A 23,238-nucleotide genomic window follows, 5' to 3' on the forward strand; every position below is an offset into this window, starting at 1 on the left:
GATTTTACTTACATTTATTTTCCTTAGAATTAAAAAATAATAATTCACGCAACTCCTGGAAATAAGATATTTCCGACGTTTACCAAAGTCTGTTCTTTCGACAGCAAGTAAATCACAACGCATTAACACCTAATACAACATCCAAGGTACCATACCATACGATATCTCATTTTAGGCGAGTGTAAACGCTGGAATTATCGACAAAAGGCAGAACATATTACGTATATTTCCAGTGTAATTTATAAGTACCGTCAATATTCATAATAAAATAATCAAATTAAAGAGATAATATCCGAACTTTCTTGAAAGACAAATCGAATATATACGAGGGTATGTCAAAACTCATCACCAATGTGGCTATAACTTTTTTTTTTACATTGTTTATTTTATTGTTATGCTGTTGTGGTAATGCTATGAAAGTTTGATCCTAATTCCTCCATTTGTCTTCCTTTTGTTGCAGATATATTATGGCCGCTTCATTAGAAGTTTGCATCAAAGAGCAACAACGAGCAGAGATCGGTTTTTGTAGTCGAAAGGTGTATCAGGGGCCGCAATCCATCAAAGTCTTTCGGCACAATACGGGAACAGTGTCTACGAATGGATTGGAAAATTCAAAAATGGTCGCACAAGTGTTACGCATGAGGAAGGAGCCGGACTTCCATCTACGGCCACAAATGATAACAACACTGAGCGTGCACGTGACATGGTTCTGTTATAGGACCCATACACGGTCCACGGTTTGTGCAAACAATTTGACCGTGTATGGTGCTGTATGAACTGTTTGCGCAAACGTTTGTGCAAACTTTTTCCACATCGAACTCGATCAAAAATGATGTTTACACGAACATGATGTTTACACGAACATGATGTTTGCGCAAACACGTGGACCGTGTATGGGCATGTTTGTGCAAACACGAGCTTTATTTCCGAGTAAGAGGCCTAGTGTACAGACGCTTATTTCTTGCGCTATGGCGTCAATGAATAGGAATCAATAATTCTGGAGAGAATTTATTGAACTTTATCGGAATTTACCTGAACTGTGGAAGGTAAAGAGTGAAGATTATAAAAACAGGAATATGAAAAATGCGGCGTATGAGAAATTGGTGGCTAAAATGAAGAAAATAGATTAGAAGGCGGATAGAGAGTCAGTGAGGAATAAAATCAATTTTCCAGTATTTTACCACATGTAGTTGAATCCATTCGTAAATAATTTTTATAGTCCACAGTCGAACTTATCTCAAGTTCGGATATTACCTAAGTAAATTTTGATGACTAAACTTAGACCGTTTCTTGAACCACTCTTTCATCCACACCCTCTTCTTCCGTTTTGTTGCGCAGATCGTTTCGCTTCCAAAGCACAAGCAATTACTATCGCTAAACAAGCTGCTTCAGTGGACATGTTTACGCGACCAAACTCAAAATTGAACTGAAGTTTGTGCAAACAGTTGAACCGTGTATGGCCGACTGTTTGCGCAAACACAGTGTTTGCACAAACCGTGGATCGTCTATGGGCCCCTTTAGACAGGCAAGTGACTATTGAGGAAGTGAAACATCGTCTGCAAATTAGGCATGGTTCTGGGTACGAAATCATCCACAACAGACTTGGGTTTCATAAAACCACGCACCTCTTTGTTGCAAACTTCTAATGGAGCGGCCATGTTCTATCTGCAACAAAAGGAAGACAAATGGAATTAGGATTACCACAACAGCATAGTAATACAATAAACGAGGACAGAGGTCAGCATGAACAATGCAAGAAAAGCTATAGCTACATTGCGGATAATTTTTCACTTACCCTCGTATATTCACAGGATAATTCGTGCAGGTTTGACTTACTTTCAGTGTTGCCAACGAGTCGAGAAATCTATCATATTTATTATTATTATTATTATTATTATTATTATTATTATTATTATTATTATTATTATTATTATTATTATTATTATTAAGGCAAACATGAATCTAACCACTTGAAATTTTTTCTAGCGTTTCATCTGTGTTTTTGTTTAGTTTTATATCCATTTCGAAAAAGATACAATCATATTACCCGTAGGAGCTGTTAAAAGAATCCATAATTAAAATTAACAATAGTTTTAACTCCTTCGATGACGGAAATGGTTATAGTTTTTCAAAACGTCAGCAGAATGAATTATATAACTAAATAAATAAATAAATACACGAAAAAAAAAAAGAATTTCTATTGATTGATGAAACTTAGTTATTTTTGCCGTTTGTTTTTACTCTGACCATAGATTTTCTGAAGTTACACTTAGAATTTCATCTTTTAAAGGAATCTTTCTGAAATGAAATCTTTCAGTTTTACGTCCCACATTTATGCCGGCTAGCCTAAAGGAGACGGTGATAATGAGAAACGAATGTAGTGGTGGAACGATGAAAGTGGGAGGAAAACGGGAGAACCCTGAGAAAATCTACGCGTACGGTGTTTGTCCACCACAAAGTCCACTTGGCTCGAGATGGGAATGAACTAAAGATCCCACGCACCAGAGGTGAATGCTCTACCAGTGAGCCACTGCGGCCCTTCAACTTTTAAAAGGAATTGTCAGAATATGAAGTCTCTACATTTCGTATACAGACCTAGTAGATTGACTTTCTATGAAGATAACCTTACGATTTCCACACATGTTACAGTTGTTGAAAGCCCTCAGCTGTCTTCATACGCTTTATAAGGGATTACCTTCATATGACGCAATAAACATCAACGTAGGTATTTACAGTGTAAAGGGACAAGTAAATGGAATTGTATGAAAAAACAAAGTTGATAATCATGAGTACAGTGACATGACACGTATAAACAAATCGATTCGCCTGCCAACTATCAAGTTTTCTTAACAACTGTTCAGAAGGAGGTCACCTCACCAGTTGTGTCCAGCATACGAAAGCAGTTCTTTTTTTGTTGTCTTCTCAAAACAAGTTTCCATATTATCCAGCTGAAGAAAGATTTCGACGCTTCAATGAAACCCATAATCAAAGAACTTCCAGCGCATTGTGCATTGTTATAAAGCAAAAGGTTATGATAAGATGGGCCTTTCTTTCAAGTAATGATTGTATTCGTATGCTAAGGAGCTCGGGTGGAAGGAAATCCATTGGACTCTGTGGATTGCTGGTCTAATGAAAAAAGAATAACCAACGCATCTTTATGTATCTACAGACAGTAGTGAGAGGGACATATGTTCATTACGTACGAGTGGTCACGTTCTGTGTACTTTCGTCAATGAGGTTATATTAGTTTTTAAGAAATTTTGTTTATCAAATCTTCTTTATATATATACACAGACACACACACACAAATATATATATATATATATATATATATATATATATATATATATATATATATATACGAGATGTGTTCAAAAAGTAATGAACCTTTTCCCCCGCGTAAACCAATGAAGCACGGAAGACTTTTTTCAGTGTAGATGTAGAGGGGACACTCATGCGCAATCGTGATTTTCTTTCCCCGCCCGCAGAAAACGTCAGTCGCTGGCAGTCCGCCAATGAGTTAAGACGTGTAGTGAGAGACACAACATTCTTGTGTGTCGTCAGGCCCCTTATCCACCCGACATTGCTCCGTGTGACTTTTGGTTATTTCGCAAGCTGAAAATACCACTACAAGGGGCCAGGTTTGAGTAAAAAGAAGAAATCGTGTGGAATTGGACGACATGGTTGCTTATTATTCCAAAAGCTGCGCTCCAGAAGTGTTTCCAACAATGGCAGCAGGGCTGGGAGAAGTGTGTGCATTACTAAGGGGACTAAAGATATACCACATTGACTTGATCCCTAGTCTTCCGTTGCAAGCGCTGCTATCGGCTGACGGAATTCCAGTCCCTTTCTCTCGCTTAGCAACAGCTGAACCCTTATTGGCTCAATGCGTGGGTGTGTGAGGATGTGAGCTTTAGTTCGCATTTTTGCCACGGCTCAAGACATTTTGGCAGCACAATAGTAATTTGAAGCGGATTAGTATTTTGGACTTCCAAATCTATAAATGTATTCTTGCCAAGCAAAGATTCGATACTTTTTGAACACACCTCGTATTAATAACCTCTGTCCGTCCTCTCGGGAGACAAACAGTGTTGCCAGTCCGGGAGAAAAACAGTCTCAAGAACCACTTGATTGATCAATTTTGCCCAGGATGTAAGAGTCAAAAGTTTGGAATCGAGTTCGTTGGTGGATGTGATATTCAAACCGGAAGTGGTAGAAATTTAACTATTTCCGGTTTTATGTTGATCACTATAAAATGAAAACAGTAATAAGTAGCGAGAAGTTTATTCTTGCAATCGATTAGGCGTCCCAACAACATATACTCATCCTTTAAGTTTTTACTAAAACAGGAAGTGCTAGAAATCCATTACTACTTCCGGTTTTAATATGAATATACGTAGAGCAAAAATAATGAGAGATAGCAACCAAGGCCGTAACTTGTGAGGGGCAGGGGGCCCATTTTGAGACAAAATTTTCTTACTCCATATGCGATCAAACATGAAATTATAAATGAAGCATCAAACAGGTTTACTAAAGCAAACACCAAAAATATAGGCGGGTTGCGCGCGCAACAAAAAGTGGGTGGAGAGAGCAACAGCCTACTAGCAACCTGCGCACTTGCCATATTTACATTTGTCTTGCTCAGTCACTGTCAAGGTTTCATGTTTCGCGCGCGTGTTGAAGATTGGTTACGGAAGAACGCAGGCTTTGAGCTATGGCTAAGTAAACGGCTGTCGTCTGCTTACTCCTGCAACAGGAGGGGAAGGAGGTGGCACATGACAAGGGAGTTGATAACAGCGAGCTGTAAGGTGCGCGCGCAACCCGCCTATATTTTTGGCGTTTGCATAAACAAAACAGCACACAAAAGGTAAATAAAACAAAATCGAGTCGTGGGCCCATTTAAGTAAAAAAAAATGTCTACTATTAGGAGCCCTAGAAATAATATTTATTCCTGAGGATTTGAGATTTGTCAATATTGTCTCCTTAATTAATTTGTCACGTATGGAACGGGCCCAGGGGCGTAACTAACGGCCCCGGAGACCTTATCATGTGGGAGAGCCCACAGGCTCCGGGGGGCCCATAAAGAGTAAGAGAAAGATGGAAAGAGGGGCCCAAATACACGTATTAATGCCTGCCCTCCCCCCCCCAAGAAAAAATTTAAGTTCGGCGCTGGTAGCAACTCGACAATAATTGAACAACAGATTGTTTCTATCGGTGGAGGGGATGTGCGATATCCAGTGAATAATTAGTCATCCTCGTTTCTTCGTATTTACGTGTATACCCATTCATTCCTTCGCTTACATATAGTAGTAGTCATGCCTAGAAAATGCATATCTTAGAAATTATAAAAATGAGTAGAAATTCACATTTAATAGTTAATAACAAATGAAAAGCATTTTCCACATAATATTCTGTGTGATTTCTTCGTCATGTTAGCAACTGGCAATAAACATTACGATTTAAACAATTAACGAGTTGTGAATATTCATTACGAATAAACCTGTGAAAGGATTTGTGCTTAAAGTATACATACTTTTGTAAGTATGGTATATTTCACAAACTACAGTGATATCTTGAAATCCGAAGCTAACACGTCCTAGAACTCCGTTCGATTTCGAGGCAAACATTTTCCCTTCAAAATAACAGAAACTAGACAAACTCGAATTTTTAAAATGAATTTAACATTCTAATACTTTGACTGCTGCATGATCTTACCGGTGGGTCACCATAGTTTTGTTTCAGTGGCCTCGTGACCCACGGGTGGGTCTCGGCAATTTTACGTTTGTGCCCACTTACCACCGGTAGGTTACCTTTTCTGCAATTTTATATGGTAATATAATATTGGCTTTCTTGTAAATCAGTCTGGTTAAATTGGTTTCCGAATTAAACATGTATTTCTTTATTAACCGTAAAAATATAAAACACTTTAAAATAGTTGAGGCCCGCTCATATAATGTGCTCTGCTACGCTTTAATATATATATATATATATATATATATATATATATATATATATATATATATATATATATATATATATATATATATATATATATATATATATATATCCGTTTTCATATTGTTCATGTTTTCACGAACTGGCGAATATCCTATAATTCCTATGCATTACGAACCGACGAATGTACAAAATCTTAATTTCAAGAAAAAAGACGTTGAAAATCATAAATTTTGCATTGGCAAATTTAATAGAAGCTTTACACGTTATCAGAACAAAGTACAAGTTGTCCCGATGTAAACAGCGAGACAAAATTTAACATGTCAAATTTTGCACATTTGTCCGTTCGTGATGCTTAGGAGTTGCGATATTCGTTGCTTCGTGCAAACATTGAAGATATATGCGTGAGTTTAAATATAACTTACGTGACAACAAATGTGTTAAGATACAATATTAATAAATAATAATACATTTGAATAAAATGTAAATTAATAAAAATAAAAATATGGAAACCTGTATTTACTTTATAAGCGAATGATGGGACATGTGAAACCTGGAGAGATCATTGCTTGGAAGGCCAGTCACTTTCCATAATAACATCAGATAAATGAGTTTTTGGAGAAATGTACGCACAAACACATACAAACAATATGCTGGACGTTTAGATGGCAAAGCAACGTTCGAATTTCAAAGGGAATTTGATCGGGTTTTTTTTCGAGCTGTGGGGCCTTCGGATTCCGGAGACAATACTGATTTATTAAACACGATTTTTAAAATAATCTCTCTGCCTTCACAGAAAGTAGAAATGCCTATATAAATCACTGTTGGGTTATCCTCAATACATTGCTGCATGAAGGTCTCTCTAACACTTTTTCACAAGAATTTAGCGAACAGGACTAATATGTATATGTGTAATTTTGTCATATCTAAAGTGCGATCAAGTGTTATTTATCCAGTGAAAATTTGGAGCAACAGCGATTATAATCCCGATCGAGCACTTTGGACTAGTTTATCTCATTTTTTGGCAAATCTGAGGAGGTATCTACAGGTTATACAGTATTGATAGAACTTTCTTATTTTTTGTGTTGTTGGATCAAGAGATCCAATATATTTTAATCAAAAATGTTCTTGTAGGCCTTATATCTGGAGAACTACATATAGTCAAGCCAAATCCAAACTATCATTTAACTCCTTATGATGTGCTTATTCCGTAGAAAACAAGAAAACTCGATATAGGGGCCGTTGAAAAAAATTATGGCCCCTGACTCAAAAACTAATTATTGGCCAAGATCGCATACCTTTGATACATTATTTTGATCATTCCTAAAATTCTTGTTATAATGGTTTAGAAAATGTTAAATCTTTTATATCGATATTTTTATAGTTGAAAGTATTTTTCGATTGATTGATATATATATTCTTATCGCACAACCGTAACAGTACATTAACGAAAGATATCATCAAAAGAAGTCTTTCGCTTGGCGCAGTTAGAGATAGTTCAGAAAAAAAAAAAAAAACGAAATACATACAATAGCATTCACTTTCTTTACCATTTCTCGAATCTTTGAGCTCTTTAATATATTATCTGCAATATTCATGATGAACAACACAGATTACTGATATTTCAAAGTATCTGCACTTTCAATATGCTTTCTATTTGTAAATCTTTTATATTACAGACACACATAAGCTATTCTGTTTTCATTTTCATTTTCATTTTTTTTTAATGGGGAGATGATTATCCTTGCATTCCGTGATTAATCAATTTGTTCACACGTTGGCAGTAAATCATTCATTAAATATCAAACGCGCTTTAACACGTCATAACGCGTCGACAAACAGGGTGAGAGGCTGGCAGGGGACATACGTTCTAAGAACTCACAAACAACTGTTCAAGGACCATAGCATATCCTCTCTCCTTGCTGTGAATAATCAATTATTGTTTGATTCGTCAAACAATGTTCACCAATTACAAGGAAGACATCAAGAATGCATAAAATCATCAAACACTTTTGTTCAAGGAAGATGGCTTCTATTTATATCTCATAAGACATTGTGTTGTTCATTACGTTTATTGTACTAGGATAACTACCGTAATAATTGTTTCATCAGACAGGGAAATGGCCTACATATATTGCGTTTGGAGTGCTGTTATCGTGGGTCCAAGGTGACCAGGTTTTCGAACTCAATTGCTTGTCCCGAAATAAATAGAATGCATATTATCATTTTACAATATTTGTTTTTATTAATGCCCAAAATATAAAACAGAAACAACCAGTTGAGAATGTTCCAAGAGCATTGCCCAGAATTACTTTTTCTTATTAACTTCTACAGGCTTTATACCAATCGTTCTATGTACTTCATTATTATACGCATTAAACAATTCTTAGGTGGCCGCGGTGGATCAGTGGTAGAGCGTTCACCTCTGGTGCATTCCAGCTCGCGCGAAGTGAACTTTGTGGTGGACAAACAGCATGCGTGGGTTTTCTCGGGGTTCTCCCGTTTCCTCCACCTTCTTCATTCCACCATTTCATTCATTTCCCATCGTCACCGTCTCTTTTAACCTAGCCGGAATTAACGTGGGACGTAAAACTCAAAGATTGCATTTCATTTTAATAAACAATTCTTGTAATATATCTATCCATTTATAATTTCCTTGAGTATTAAATTTTTTCACTTGTTTTGTTTAAGAGTTGTGTTAAAACGTTCTACAATATGTTGTTTTACGAAGACACATGCTCCAAATGGAGTGCTCAAAATTGAAAACGTTGCAAAATATTATTTCTCCATGACTTACGGTTCCCGAGATATGGCTCCTTAAATCTCCCGAAATCGGAATTTTCTGGGCCAATATCTCGGGAACGATAAGTGGGACGCGATAAATTCCATAACTTCTTTCAGATAGTTTTCGATGCTCTATCGAATGAAGGACTCAAATTTGAAAAATTCGCAAATAAAGATAGATACACACACACACACACACACACACACACACACACACACACACACACACACACACACACACACACACACACACACATACATACATACATACAGAACATTCAGTAACGAACTATTTAAGTTTGTTGAAAATCGCTAATTCCCTGTTTTGTTCTGTTTTAAATTTTGGGTTTGTAAAGGAAGGGGATTGGCTGTAGTAGCCTATAGTAAGCAATCAGAAATAAGAGATTTTTTCGCTGTCTCCTATATTCGCCCTGTCTCGCTATCTCTCACTACCTGTGTATTCTTAGCGTCTGATGAAGCCAAAGTAGATAGTTGGAGAAACTGTTACATGTTAATAATTTTTACAATAAACGTATTATTTTGCTCAGCGAGTACCCTAACAGTACAATTACATAGCAGGCATATGCCTATCATGTTCCCTCAGGTACATGGGAATGTGTCCAGTATGTGCCTTATGTACCTCTGAGAGAGAAATCACATGGATGGCAAGTGATAATCACAATCTATGTCCGCCCCTAGGCACATGCCTGACATGTACCTGGAGAACGTGCCTAATATGTTCTATGTATGTTCCCCATGCCGTAAGCGTCAATGAACTACAAAATTACTCCCCCAAAAATGTTAAATCTTCTATATGCTTAATGTGTTTATATTAAGGTGAGTCTAAAAACACTTTAAACAAGTAAAAAAAAAAAAGTACCCCACTGCGCGCGGGCGCGAACCACCAATCTTCGGATTACTAGCCGCGTACTCTTCTGACTTGCCCACGAAGGCGATAAAGAGAACGTCGCTTGTAAAGGGATAAATTGTTGAGGTCTTTTGAATTTGGCTAATCAGAATGCTACTTTAACCGCGCATATTTGACGATAACCGTTTGGATCAGGTAAAATCTGCCCGCCATGTAATTTTATAACAAAATAAAGAGTGTCTATTTACTTTATTTCATAGTTCTTCAATATTCACTTTCAAATGATCGTCGACAGTTGCCATCTAAGAAAGTTGATGCGTTTGTTGCTTTTAGTATAAAATCGCTTAGAAAAAGAAGCAATAAATGCATCAAATGTGGGAGATGAATTTAGAAAACCTAAATGGGGCATGCCTAGCACATCTTGTGCTGTTAGGGTATCTGAAACAGTATGTACCTAAAGGACGTACCTAGAACATGACAGATATATGTCCCAAGTGACGACATAAAAACAAATGACTGTTAAGAGTGCGAAACTGAGCCAGGTATTTAAATGCTATATTTGTGGTACATAGTTGCAAATATCATTCAGACGTAAGAAGTACCAAAAACTAGATAGCTGAAGTACATATTTAGCACATGAATATCATATGCACCAAGTGTCGGGTATCTAAAAAGTAGCTGGAACACCTAAATGGCACATGTCTAGCATATCTTGTGCTGTTAAGGTAGCTTAAATCAAATTTAATTCTTGTCTGTAAGAAAAGATTTAGAAACTGTTATTAGTTTATTTACAAGCATTTTGTAGATGATATTTGACTCACTTTCTGTATTTATGCAATTCCTTAGTCTCTTTAAGTTATTGACAAATGAAAAAAAAAGTTCGGGTTAGCAGAGATCTATAAGAAAGAAAGTATATTGAATATATATGGTGTATATACAGGGTATTACAAAATGTGTCGCAATATTTTGGGAATAGATTCCTCACATCAAAATAAGGAAAAAGTTCATGTGAACCTGTGCTTAAAAGTGGGTAATTTCGGAGTTATAGGGTGCCGAAAACGTGAAAAAATGAACTTTAAAGGTCCATAACTCCACTACTATGGGGCCTATCGTAGTCGAGTCAAGACATCACTGAGGAACTAGTGTGAATTATCTAAATATCCATCTTTCAAAACCTCCGGTACTTGCACAATCATTTTTAGAGAGACTGTTTGATAGTACTGTACCTGATCATTCTCCACCTACCGGTCTAAAAATTGGTGTGAAAGTACTGGAGCATTCTTAAATATGGATATTTGGATAATTCACATACTAGTTCCTCAGTGATGTCATGACCTGACTACGATAGGTTCCGTAGTAGTGGAGCTAAGAACTTTTAAAGTTCACTTGTTTCACGTTTCGGCGCTCTATAACTCCGAAACTATCCACTTTTGAACAGAAGTCCATATGAACTATTCCTTATTTTGATGTGAGGAAAAATTGCCAAAATGTTGTGAAACATTTTTGTAACACCCTATATATTGAATATGAGTTCTTACAATTATACATGTTAATATATTTAAAAAAAAAAATACTATAGTTATGCCCTAATGTGATTTTATATACCAAAGAACGTGTAAGAGCCATATTTTCTTTTCTTTCTTTCTTTCTTTCTTTCTTTCTTTTTTCTTTCTTTTTTTTTTTTTTTTAACCCATCCTATCTGGAGTAGATGTTAAAGTTCCTAACCATGGAGAAAGCGAAAAGTTTGAAATGAAACGTGATCTGAAACAAGGTACTGTGTTCTCTTCTATACTATTAAATGTCGTTATGAAGTTAGAATTAAAAAAAAAAAAAAAAAATAGAAACGTGTTTATATTCGCAGACAATGTGATGATAGGGTTGAAACCAAAGAAATGAAGGGAAAAAAAAGTAGATGCTTGAGACGAACATACAGAAGAATATGACCTCTGTTTATGTCAGGAGAAAAGTGAAGCTTCGATAATTTGAAGAACAAAAGAAAAAATAAATCAATAGAAGTACAAGGAAACTATTGAAGGTAGCAGAAACTTCCAAGGTTGAATTAATGACATTAAAAAAGGAGGTTGCAGGAGTAAGGAATATTTAACAAAACTGTGTCCATTAATATTCCTCTTATATCAGGGGAATTAAGAGGGGCTTAGAGAGGCTGTAGACCCCGGGCCTCCAGGTGAACGAGGGTCTGCACTCTGATCAAAAATCTCAACTACTGCATAAAAAGAATCATACAAGATGCATTCATCATCATAAGATAAAATCTGACCAAAAATATGAAACAAATATCTTCGTTTGTTACATCCACCATCTTAAATCAGTTTTTAAAAAGAAGATCGAATGTAGTGCATGAGAATCGTAATTCATATTTTCTCGTTGAACAGAAGTGTTCTACAATCTCATGTAATTATACAATATCCATTCCCAATCCAGCAGAAAAAATTAAGTCACTGCGTAGATGCACAATAACAAAGCAGTTCTCTTGACTTCCAGGATATTATAGAGGACTTCCCTGGGACAAAAGCTAGGAAAAGAAATTTTTGAGGTACTCATTTTTTTATTTATTACATTTATATAATAGGGTAACTTTGTGTGTGTTTTTTTTATGCATTTGGAACGTTCCATTAGTTATAATATTATCTAATGCATGTCGTAGAACTACGAGTACTCCCTTAACTTTACTATTGTACTTTCACAGAAATGTATTAATTGAAGTCAGCAGGGACTACACATTTTTTCTAGCCAAGGGCTTCCAAATGGGTTAAATCCGGCCCGTGGCCTCCGATAGCACCCTCAGGAAAGCGGTAGAAATCTGACAATTTTATAATTAATGTTAATCAAATGAAACATATGAATATTTACAATTATCTTGAATTAATTACAGGCCGGTAGCCAGCCCAAAAATTTAGGGGGGCGGATGCTGAAGTTAGGGGGGCCGATCCAACAATATTATAGTTCATCATATTATAGTTCATTTGCAAGCCTACCGTGAAAATTTTAGGGGGAGCCAGCAAAAATTTAGGAGGGTTCGGCCCCCTAGACCCTCTGGATATGGGCCTGGGTAATTATACAAAATTTGAACCTAACGTAATCTTATTTTATCAATTTATTAAACTATTTTTTATTTATTTTTTTAAAAGTAGGATAAGTTACCCAACCAAGGGACAATATGTTTCAAAATTGATTACACCACCATCATGAAGTAAATGTATACAGCGATGAAAGAAGTTAGCATTTCTGTTTTTGAGCATAAAAATAACTCTTATATTTGACATTTGGAATTGTTTCTCTTGATGCACGTAAGTGGAAGTGACACGTAAATGCTGTAGTATCATTAAGATTCCACCCTACGATGTCTGCATTTAGATAATTTATTATCCACTTATTTTCTTAAATTGGCTTTTGTTTATGAATAGTTCCATAATTATACCAAGGAACTCAACCTTAATGTACCAAGGTGCAATGTATAGATATTACTACTGTACATATAGTAATGATGTTATGTATATATCTAGTTTTGAAACCAAGATGCCTATTTAGTCGTTGAAAACAACCGGTTATCATTAAATTTGTTATTGTCCCTAGAGACACAACTTCTGTTTCTTCGTATGTACCCAACATGTACCAAGGGACGAAATTATCTGTTCGGCAGCAACGGCTCTCGCATTATTCTAACTACTGGAATACCCTTGTTACTTTTACAATACGAAGCTGAAATATCTAATACCAGGAACACATTTTTTAAAGCCTTACTCAACTATACGCATTTCGGCAAAACTAAGTAACCAAAAACCATGGAAACCATGTCCCATGGAAACCGGAGGTACAATGCCGCCTTCACAAAAGCTATCCATTGACTTACGTCTTTAGCCAAGTGGATATAATTTCTACATTGTATTCCTATTTCTGAGAGATCCATCTTAATATTGTCCTCCCATCTGCGCCTAGGTCTTCCTAATGGTCGTTTTCCACTTGGATATCCAGTTAAAACTTCGAAAGCGTCCCTATTTTCTTCCATTCTGGCAACATGACCTGCCCACCTAAGCTTCCTAGATTTGATTACCCTAACAATGTTTGGTGAACGGTATAAATTATGCAGTTCCTTGTTATGAAGTTTCCGCTATATCCCATTCCTGTTCCTCTTGGATCGGAATATTCGTCTTAGGATTTTCTTCTCAAATACTTTTAGTCTACGTTCTTCCCTCAGAGTAAGTGACCTTGTTTCACAACCGTACAACACTACGGACATGACAGTCGTTTTGAAGCAAAACAAAATGTAAAAAAGTACCCCTTGGTTGAGCAACTTCCCCTAAAAAACAATGTAAATGTATGCATCAAAATTCACTTCGTGTGTTTTATGATTTCTGTACAGTCTATACGCACATATCCTCAAGTTCTTAGTACCCTTTATCCTTCATTACATCCTTGTGGACGCAAGAACAATGCTTGAAATTTAACGTCCACATTAGTGGTAGATGAAGCACGTAACGATGTATCGTATCTGTGACATGATTAACCAACTCCCTCGCGTAGCATATACTGAAATATGTTAGAAAGAGTTTCAGTCGTAAAAGCACAGAATTAAAACTACACAACCTCTTAGCCCAAGTGGCATCAAGGCCATTCTTTTATATCACGACTGGATATGCGGAAAACCCGTAGTCACATACATTACATCATAACACAACCTTGTCATAACATAGCTCTTTAGTGAAATGTGTTTATACAAGCATATGTTAAATTTACCGGATTAACTAAATCGTAAAACCTACTAAGAAAACGTTATAAATGAGGACATACTTATATTTATAGCGCAATTAAATTAGGTATATTATGTATGTTCGCAGTGAAAGTAAAGATAACGTGATCATTAAAAAAATATATATTAAGCTTTCTTCCCGTCTGCTTTAGTTTTTAAATAGTCTAATACCCAGAAAGGTACATGTACTCCAAATTTAATAACTTATTAAATCAACTTCACTCCATCTAGTATCTTCCTCTTTGCACTCAACTTCACATTAATAGTATAAATGGAATAAAAATAGGTTCAAATTGAATGTCTGTCTCACGAGGGTAACAATCCGTGTTTGCCTCTTTAGACACCAATATTAGTCATAGAATCTGGACTTAAAAAGAGTGCAGAAGCTGCCTGTAACGTATTGCTAGAAGTTTTGGTAGATATACGCTGAACAGTTTCCAAAAATATAGCGCAGGTATATATCATCAATAACGCTAAAATTTTATATAAGGATTGACCAAAAAGTAACGCTTCCCTCGTAATTTTGTTTCTATTATAGCTACTGAACTATCTATGCATTATATTATAGAGATAACCTTACTCTGCTAATGTAGTCTTTTCAGATTAATTAGAACCATGGATCTGAAGCTAAAAGAAAGAGTTGTCATTAAATTTCTTGCAAAAGAAGATTGTCCATCTAAGGAAATCTATAATCGCTTGAAAAATGTTTATGAGAACGCAGTAATGGACATCAGCAATCTGAGACATTGGATGAAGAAGTTTCGAAACGGAGAAACAGAAATTACAGATAAACCGAGAAGTGACCGGCCGACAACAGCAGTCACAGATGCAAATCGAGAACGTGTTGATGAATTGATTCGAGAAGACAAGCGCGTTATTGTTCGGAATGTTGATGATGTATTGAACGTTTCGTATGGCTCTGCCCAAGGAATAATTGCAAACTTGGGATAAGTGGGTTCCCAATCAAGTCAAAACAGCATTAAAATTATAGGTCAAGAAGCAAACCCTTGATTTTTTTTTTCAAAATGGTTTTGATGCCTGCGTTCAACGATGGCGCAAATATGTTCAAAATCGTGAAGATTACGTTGAACTGTAGTTTTCTGTAGATGACAGTTCAGGCTATAATCTGTAATACTTTTTGCTGTTATTTATGTTCATTAACACATTTTTAACGCCACAGGAGACATTACTTTAGATACATGTACTCCGTATATCTCCTGCAAATACCCTCTGCTATTCTTCGCTTGTCACCAATTGCCATTCTAATAACAACCAAGGTACAGCAAAATACCAACTTTGAAGTTACGCCCCTCTCCTCCAAAATTGATGGTTTAGTAATGCGGTATAGTTGAGCGTTCAGATCAAGGGTTGTTGTGATATCCCTTTAAGTCCCTCTCAAAAGAATATGCGTTTTTAACTTTTCTCGATATTTCTCTTATGTCTGTGTCTCTATCGAGTCTGGTTTAAACTCAATAGTGAAAGAAACGGTTAAACAAGTTATATAAAAAGTGGTAGAGAGTTCATCTTTGGCACAAGGAATCCCTGCTTCAATATCAGACTATGTGAGTTTGTGGCAGATCTACTGGGACCCCGTGTCTGCCTCACCAGAACCCCGTGTACCAAAGACGCGAACGCTAGCCCTTAGATCAATGGGTATTTCTAACTGGAATTTTCAATTTAGTCATTATCATCTGCAGAATTTCTCAGGACACTGATCAGAAAACACTTAAAATTCCTGAATAATACAAAGTGTGAAATATTTTGTTTTTTAACTCTTGGCCAGCATTTCTGCCAGTAATGCACTTTCTTGGCGCTTGAAAGAAGTCATTGAATGACTTATATTGAAGGGATATAAATTGACCTGTCCAAATGAATATCTGGATAACTAAGTCATATACTTTTATTATGGCATATCTCGAATCTTAATTCATAGTTTATCCCTTTATTCCGGTTCCTATTTGTGTGATTGTGTGGGTGAGGGTATGTGTCTTCCACACACCTTTTTGAGATACAAGAGACATAACTAACCATATTATCTTCGCTCTATGGTCTTGTGTCCATATATTAGTAAATGGGCTAGAACATACCTTATAAATTCCATATATTAATAGATTACAGACTTTAGAAGGTTTGTGAAGGTATCCTTTGCAAGTCTTTGCTTGCCACCATGTATTAACTCAACGATAGTGAAAATATACAGTAGCTGATGGCTAAAGACAGGCAAAGTAGAATGAAAAAGATGTGAAAATAAGAAGTCCAAAACGTGAAAAAACATAAAATTTGAATGATGTATCCTAAAAGACGAATTACATATGTATATATGTCACGTTACATTTATGTCACGTATTCATTAACCATTCAAAATGATTCTATGCGTAGGTTCATAGTGTCATTTCAATAATGAAGAAAGATTACGGTTAGCCACCATAATTGGCGTTATAGAATATCTTAAACAATACAATAATATACAATAAGAATAGAACGTGGCCCCGTCTAGCGTACTCGCTAACTCTCTCCACTTCGGTACGAACGGTCCAGGTTCGATTCTCGTTTGGGACACTCGGTTGAAAAAGTATAAAAACTTTTTTAGGCCAACCATTGTGGGTGAGGTTTTCCTGGGTTTTCTCATTCTTACCAGGCAAATGCCGGGATGGTACTGTACCTAACATACAGATTCTGGGCCGTTTCCTTCCTTCCCCAGTCCTTTATTCCTTCCGTTTCCTCAGATAATATAATCGCCGAGGGACGTCATCCTTTATATGTGACGGGCTAACATGGCCATAGATACCGAAAGGCTAGAAATCTAATTCCTAATCCTAATCCTAATACTAATAAGAATAAAACAACAAATATAAGAACAAGCCTGGAAATGTTCAGCTCTCACCTTTCGGTTCCCTTAATCTTGAGTGAGCATCACTCAGCTCTGTCCTTCGTGGGATATAGTGAAGTTTTTTTTTTTTTTTTTTTTAAAAGTTAAATGTATTAGGGTATAATTAAATTCTACGCTGGCATTGCTTTTCTCTTTCATAAAGTAAGGTGAACCAAATTTGAAGAGGCATCTTCGCAGAGTGAGGAGAGTTTCATTCCACACCTAAATCGGAGGATTGCACGAGACATTCCTTTCGAAAGTTAGGTGGTACCTTAGCCCTAATCTAACGTAGGCGGAACTAGGATTGTACATTTCCGTGACTTTCAAGGGGTTCCGAGATCATAAGTTGAACTCGGCCAAATTGTGGTCTACCGTAGGATTCAGTACTTCACGATTTCGGAACTCCTCCTGGCACCTAAAGGGGATGCAAGCTTGCCTTAAAACGCTCAGAAGCCAACGCCGGAGATTCTACTCGCTAGGATAGTTTCCTCCACTAGTAGGCATAACTGGAGACTGATTACGACACACAGAGAGTATGAAAAAAATTACTAATTCTTTACTAAATAAGTATGAAGTTTTAGTCAAAATATTGTGAAATATGAACATTTAAAACATGCTATTTCGATTCAACATACCTTAATACATTAACATACTTGTTCTCATTGCTCTAAGAGAGGTTGTTTAAAATATTAAATTTCATATTTTGCTTCTCTATTCTGCAGACAAAATAATAAAAATAAAATTGACTTGTTAACAACGTGAGAAGACAAATAGTTCTCTGGAATGTTAGATCATAAGGCAGGTGACCTACTTCATAACTCTGTGCTGTATTGGTGATTTCCGGTCTTCTTGAGAAAATAACCATTTCTTTCAAAGTGAAGATGTGCGTGTGTCATTATATGCATTAACGAGATTGAATTTGGGAAGATTATCCTCAAGCATGTTTACTTTATGCTGAATAGCAGAACGTATGTTATGTCACAATCATGAGAGAAAGTTGTTCCTGAAAAAAAGAGGGGCAACCATGGAATGCTTTGAGAGTACACACATATTAAGAAAAAAAAATAACGCGAAATATTAGTTGTAGCAACATTCTGTACATCTCATAGAGGTATTGTAACAGGAAGAGACTGATATGATGTGACGCAACTTTTGAAGGCGGAGAAAGGCCTTTCTTTGAGGAAGTGGCGACCATCTCATCTGTTCTTCCGGCTCCAGCCACCCACCCTCAACGGAAAGATGTTGTGAGGAAAAAGAGCAAGCAAGCAGCCAGTGAAAGTAGAGGCTTCATCGGGTCGATCTGGTTGGAAATTCCTTCAGGAACTACTCATATATAATTCAAGATCTCTATGCCGGATGTAATCGTCCTTCTGGAGTTTTATTAGGAAACGGAATTTTCACTCATTCGTTGTTGTGTGATTTCTCGTTTCTTAACAGGTTATCTCCGATTAGCTGTGACAGCTTGATCCATTAATTTCTCTTCGGAATTTTTGGATACACGTAAAAGATGCACTCATGGAAAGTGTTGTCGTCCTTCATAAAAACAAGCAGTCACACTATTACCAACATTTCTCTTCACTGACACACAAATTTCATTTGATAGATTTTCAGTTGTTGTCTCCAGTGCTTGTATCCTGGAAACAGCACAAGCATCATTAGCACCGAAGAGAATTTCCCAAAAGTACCCACCACAGGAGTATCGTTATACTCAAAGACCAGTGGCAGCGATTGGAATTTAAAAGTGTGGGTGGGGGCAAGAAATGAACTGAACATTTGTATATCAATGTTAGTTTTCTTAGTTGTTCCTAACGCTTTGTTTGACGAAAGGTTGTATAATTAATAGGACATTATCTTTTTCAGTTAAAATACCGTATATCGTGTGTCATATTTTATTAAGTAAATTGACAAGAACAACGCAAGTAGATACTAACCCTTTGTGCTCTTAAATAACGAAAGTGTAAGAAGAGATTTGATTCCTTGCTCATGAACAACTTAAAATTCTGTCTGGAAAATTGTGTGATCAGATTATTTAATAACAAATTTGCAAAACAAATAATAATAATGTATAAAAAGAGGTTTGTTCCGTAGAAGTTACATTGAAACTGGGGATTAATGAACAAGTTATAATTTTAATTCCACACATGGCATTAAATGTAGATATGTTATTACTCTTAAAAAATGAAATACAGTAAATACTACAACCATATGCTACGACATTTAAAGAAATATGCAATTGGAATTAAAACGCAATACCTGTAGCTTTCTTAACTCCATGGAAAGACTAATAACCAATACGTAGTTATGCATCAGCAAATATTATATGGCACAATTTTTTTTTAAACAAGTAATACACACAAAAACTTTACATTTCCAAATGAAATACATTAAGGGGTCAGTTCAAAAAAGTGGGAATCAACTTCCCCTCTTGCCCCCCTGATAACCACTCCTGTCTCAGATCACCTTTATTCACTGTTCTACTGTCGTTAAATGAAGCAAATGTAAACGAGTGGTTACTATTCCACTAATCAACATGTATTTGTGTGTCTGCTATATGCGGTAATGCCAACCTGAAACGCTAGAAAACCCCATTTTGTATCTTCAATTCATATGTTGTACATTATTATTATTATTATTATTATTATTATTATTATTATTATTATTATTAAATATGAAAATGAAACTTATGTACGTCATGTGTTACATTTTTCAATTTCTGGGTGAATTACCATCAATAAATTTCGTTCTTCCACGTTTATAAAATAGTTAGTGAATAATTATTTTGCTTAATCGAGAACAAGTACATTTTGTTGTCAGAAATGCAGTGATTGCACCACACCACTGTATCATCACTTTATACTGAGCCGAAAGATACTAGAAAAATTTTGTTCTCCACACATTTCGTATGGAACGTTTGGAAATTGATTGTTTCTCATTTGATATTTTATTTTATTTCTTTCATTCGTTCATTGTTCTGTTTTCTTCTCTCTTTTTTCAACAGAGCATACATTTCGTTTCTTGGTACTTGATTCTTGGTACTTGGTACTTGGCATATGATTAAGTCATTCCTCACTAGCATAAACTTTGTCGATACCCAAGAAAATACTTGAGACTACAAATTGACCACACATTTGTTGATGGTTTATTATGTCTACTTCCCGCTTGTTAAGAATTTTGTTGGGGGTGGATTGAGGCCAAGGGCCAGTCCAAAAATGTAGGAGGGAGGCGGTAGAAGTTGGGAGAGTCGATCCAACCATATTATAATTTATCACTATATTACAGTTCATTTGCAAGCCTGCCGTGGAAAATTTTAAAGGGGACAGTAAAAATTTAGGGGGCGGCCCCCTATACCCCCTGGGTAGATTATACATATAGTCTAATGAAAAATCCCACATATGGTACCAATTTTGATGAAAATTCCCTTTATCCCATTTCCAATAGTCAAAAAATTCGACTGAATGAGATTTTTCCCATTGGTTGGAATCACTTGTTACACGATAACTTTTGTAAAAATATTAATAGTAAATGTCGGAGTGTGCCTTCTTTGACGTTTAGGAAGTAAATCTTTCCTTGTTGTTAAATACATGAAAAATAAGTGAGTAAAATTGGGATACGATTAACCGCAAGTTGAAGTTTCGTCATAGACATTATTGATAACAATGACGACTTGTTTTTTATGAAACTTTTCATTTGAAAAATTGATGTGGATGTACTATGCCGTATACTGTATGTCCTTTAGCGCTATTGGTACTAAGGTATTTTCTATTAACGTTGAAAACCACAGATTTGCAATTTTAAGATGTTTTACTAGGTCGAAATAAAGAATAGTTTTTGTTAATATATTTGTTTTTAAAGCTATTGAGAAAAAATAGATAAAATAAAATACAATACTGTGGAAATAGCAACATTATAGTAGATGTAAACACTTCATAAACCAGGAGAATTAAACCTAATTGTGGCATGTTCTTTCTACGTACTATGTTTTGTAAACACGTTTGTTACAATATCTGACTGCATTTTACTCAGACTGTAATACTTTTTTTTTTACGTCAGTATTTTTTTGCAACATATATACTGACATCTTCAGCAAGATTAAATTAATTAGGGGGGAGGGGGGTTGTTAAATCCATTCGAATTTGTAGGCTTGTATGAAGTAAATCATGTAAGTCAATTGAAAACAAATGCAATACAGAACATTTCTTCGGACAGTATTTATTTATTATTTTTGGTTGATGCGAGAAAGTATAGTTTACAATTGGCAGTGGGTTCAAGAAACCTCCCGGTACCAGAAAGGTTAAATGTTTTTGAATTATCCCCGTCGCTTGATTATTAAACCTGTCAAGGATAACGGCATATAAGGGGTAAATTTAACACCAATTTGGGCGTTTCTACATAACATATTGTGACTTATACATATACATATAAAAGAGTTCGGAATTGCAAGGAATATTTGTACTATAAAACAAACAGCATTTCACACATAATCCCATTATGTATATAAAAAAAACATTCTTTATAGTAATAATTAAAACATTTTTTTTAATGTTACAGTATATACGTTTTATGTGCCCCTTTGAGGCTAAGTGTGTAACTTGTGTGATCCCTTATTCTATTTTCGGTGGGAAGCTTTCCTCGGATATAAAACTGAATAGTCATTCGGATCCTACTTTTGGAAGTAGATTCCGTCTTATATAACCTTTCTGTTGAAAAGAGACATCTTTGAGGCAAAAAAGTATTGATATTTAAACTATATTATATATGTTCCTTCATACAGTCTTTTCAGCTCCCTCGGGGCTAAGCAGTTAGCATACGCGCCTTTGGCATGCGAGACCCGGCTTCGATTCCCAGCGGGAGCTCATGTAGTTCACTTCTCATATAGACTCGCCGCTGAGAAGGACTTAAAATCAAATCAAATTTAAGCAGCTTTTTATATTTCAGTTGTGAATTAGTGGTTTATGTTTACCTAGTTAGTAAGTTAAATTTTACTGCAATAGTGTAACGCCTTATCATATCTGAAACTTAATTCATAGTGCAAAATGTAAATGTAATATAACTAATAGCTTCTTTCATTACCAATGTATCTGTTTCATTCAAGCATGATTGATTTCATGCCCTTGAGCTAGACCAGTTCTTATAAGGGAAAAGCCATGATGCCATTATTCTTGAGGGGAAAAAGCCACAGAATTAAGGATGAGGAAACGCCACTGGGAGGGAAAGCTAGCGAGTCTTGTCAAGCTCCCATGAGCTGGGATTAAACTGGGGAGACGATGATTTTTTTGGAAGCACTCTGCCACTATTCACTACGTCCCTTACTATATTCAGTAGTAAGTTTCTTATTTATTACAACTTTCGATTCAATAAATTTTCAGTTGAACTATACGAAGATGTCATTCGCCAATACTGAAGAAAATATTGAAGATTATACTTCTTCCTCCTTCTCCTTCCCTTTTTCTCTTTTTGTAAAAAGTCTGTAGATCTATAGATAACCTGTAGACTTGACAATACTTGGGAGTCTTTTCCTAAAGAAAGGTTTTGCGGAAATGTCGCAAATTTGAAGTTCTGACAAAATAGACTTGGAATATCACAATTTGTTTCTTTTATTGTACAGAATGATATTTGGGGCCGCGCTGGTTCAGTGGTAGAGTGCTTAACTCTAGTTCGTGGGGTCCGTGATTCGATCTCAGCTCGCCCAGTCTGAGACAAGTGGGCTTGTAGTAGACAAAGACTGTGTGCGAGGGTTTTCTCGTGATCCACCCGTTTCCTGCTATTTTGTTCATTCTACAATTTCATTTATTTCCATTATCATCGTCTTTCTGGAATCTTTCCCTTAGTCTTGCTGCTAATCGTGAGAAGTTAACCTTAAAGAAAAAAGATAACTATGCGCTATGTGCTTTCCATAACTCATCAAAATGAAATAATTTTTCTTCTTCTTCTTCTTCTTCTTCTTCTTCTTCTTCTTATTATTATTATTATTATTATTATTATTATTATTATTA

The 23,238-nt window shown here is 35.8% G+C and overlaps 2 protein-coding genes across 3 annotated transcripts in view; one reads left to right on the forward strand and one right to left on the reverse strand.

The window, feature by feature from the left end:
* The window catches only part of Ptr (patched domain-containing protein), a 437,818-nt gene that overhangs the window by 262,390 nt on the left and 152,190 nt on the right, over positions 1–23,238 (reverse strand). The gene's annotated exons all lie outside the window — the stretch shown is intronic.
* Positions 14,992–15,327, forward strand: LOC145671710 (protein GVQW3-like). Its single transcript, XM_081740911.1, has one exon. It carries the CDS (start codon positions 14,992–14,994, stop codon positions 15,325–15,327), a length of 336 nt encoding a protein of 111 aa, XP_081597037.1.

This window comes from Thermobia domestica, chromosome 15 (genome assembly GCF_964235325.1).
Source record: "Thermobia domestica chromosome 15, izTheDome1.hap1.1, whole genome shotgun sequence".
NCBI classification, from domain to species: domain Eukaryota; kingdom Metazoa; phylum Arthropoda; class Insecta; order Zygentoma; family Lepismatidae; genus Thermobia; species Thermobia domestica.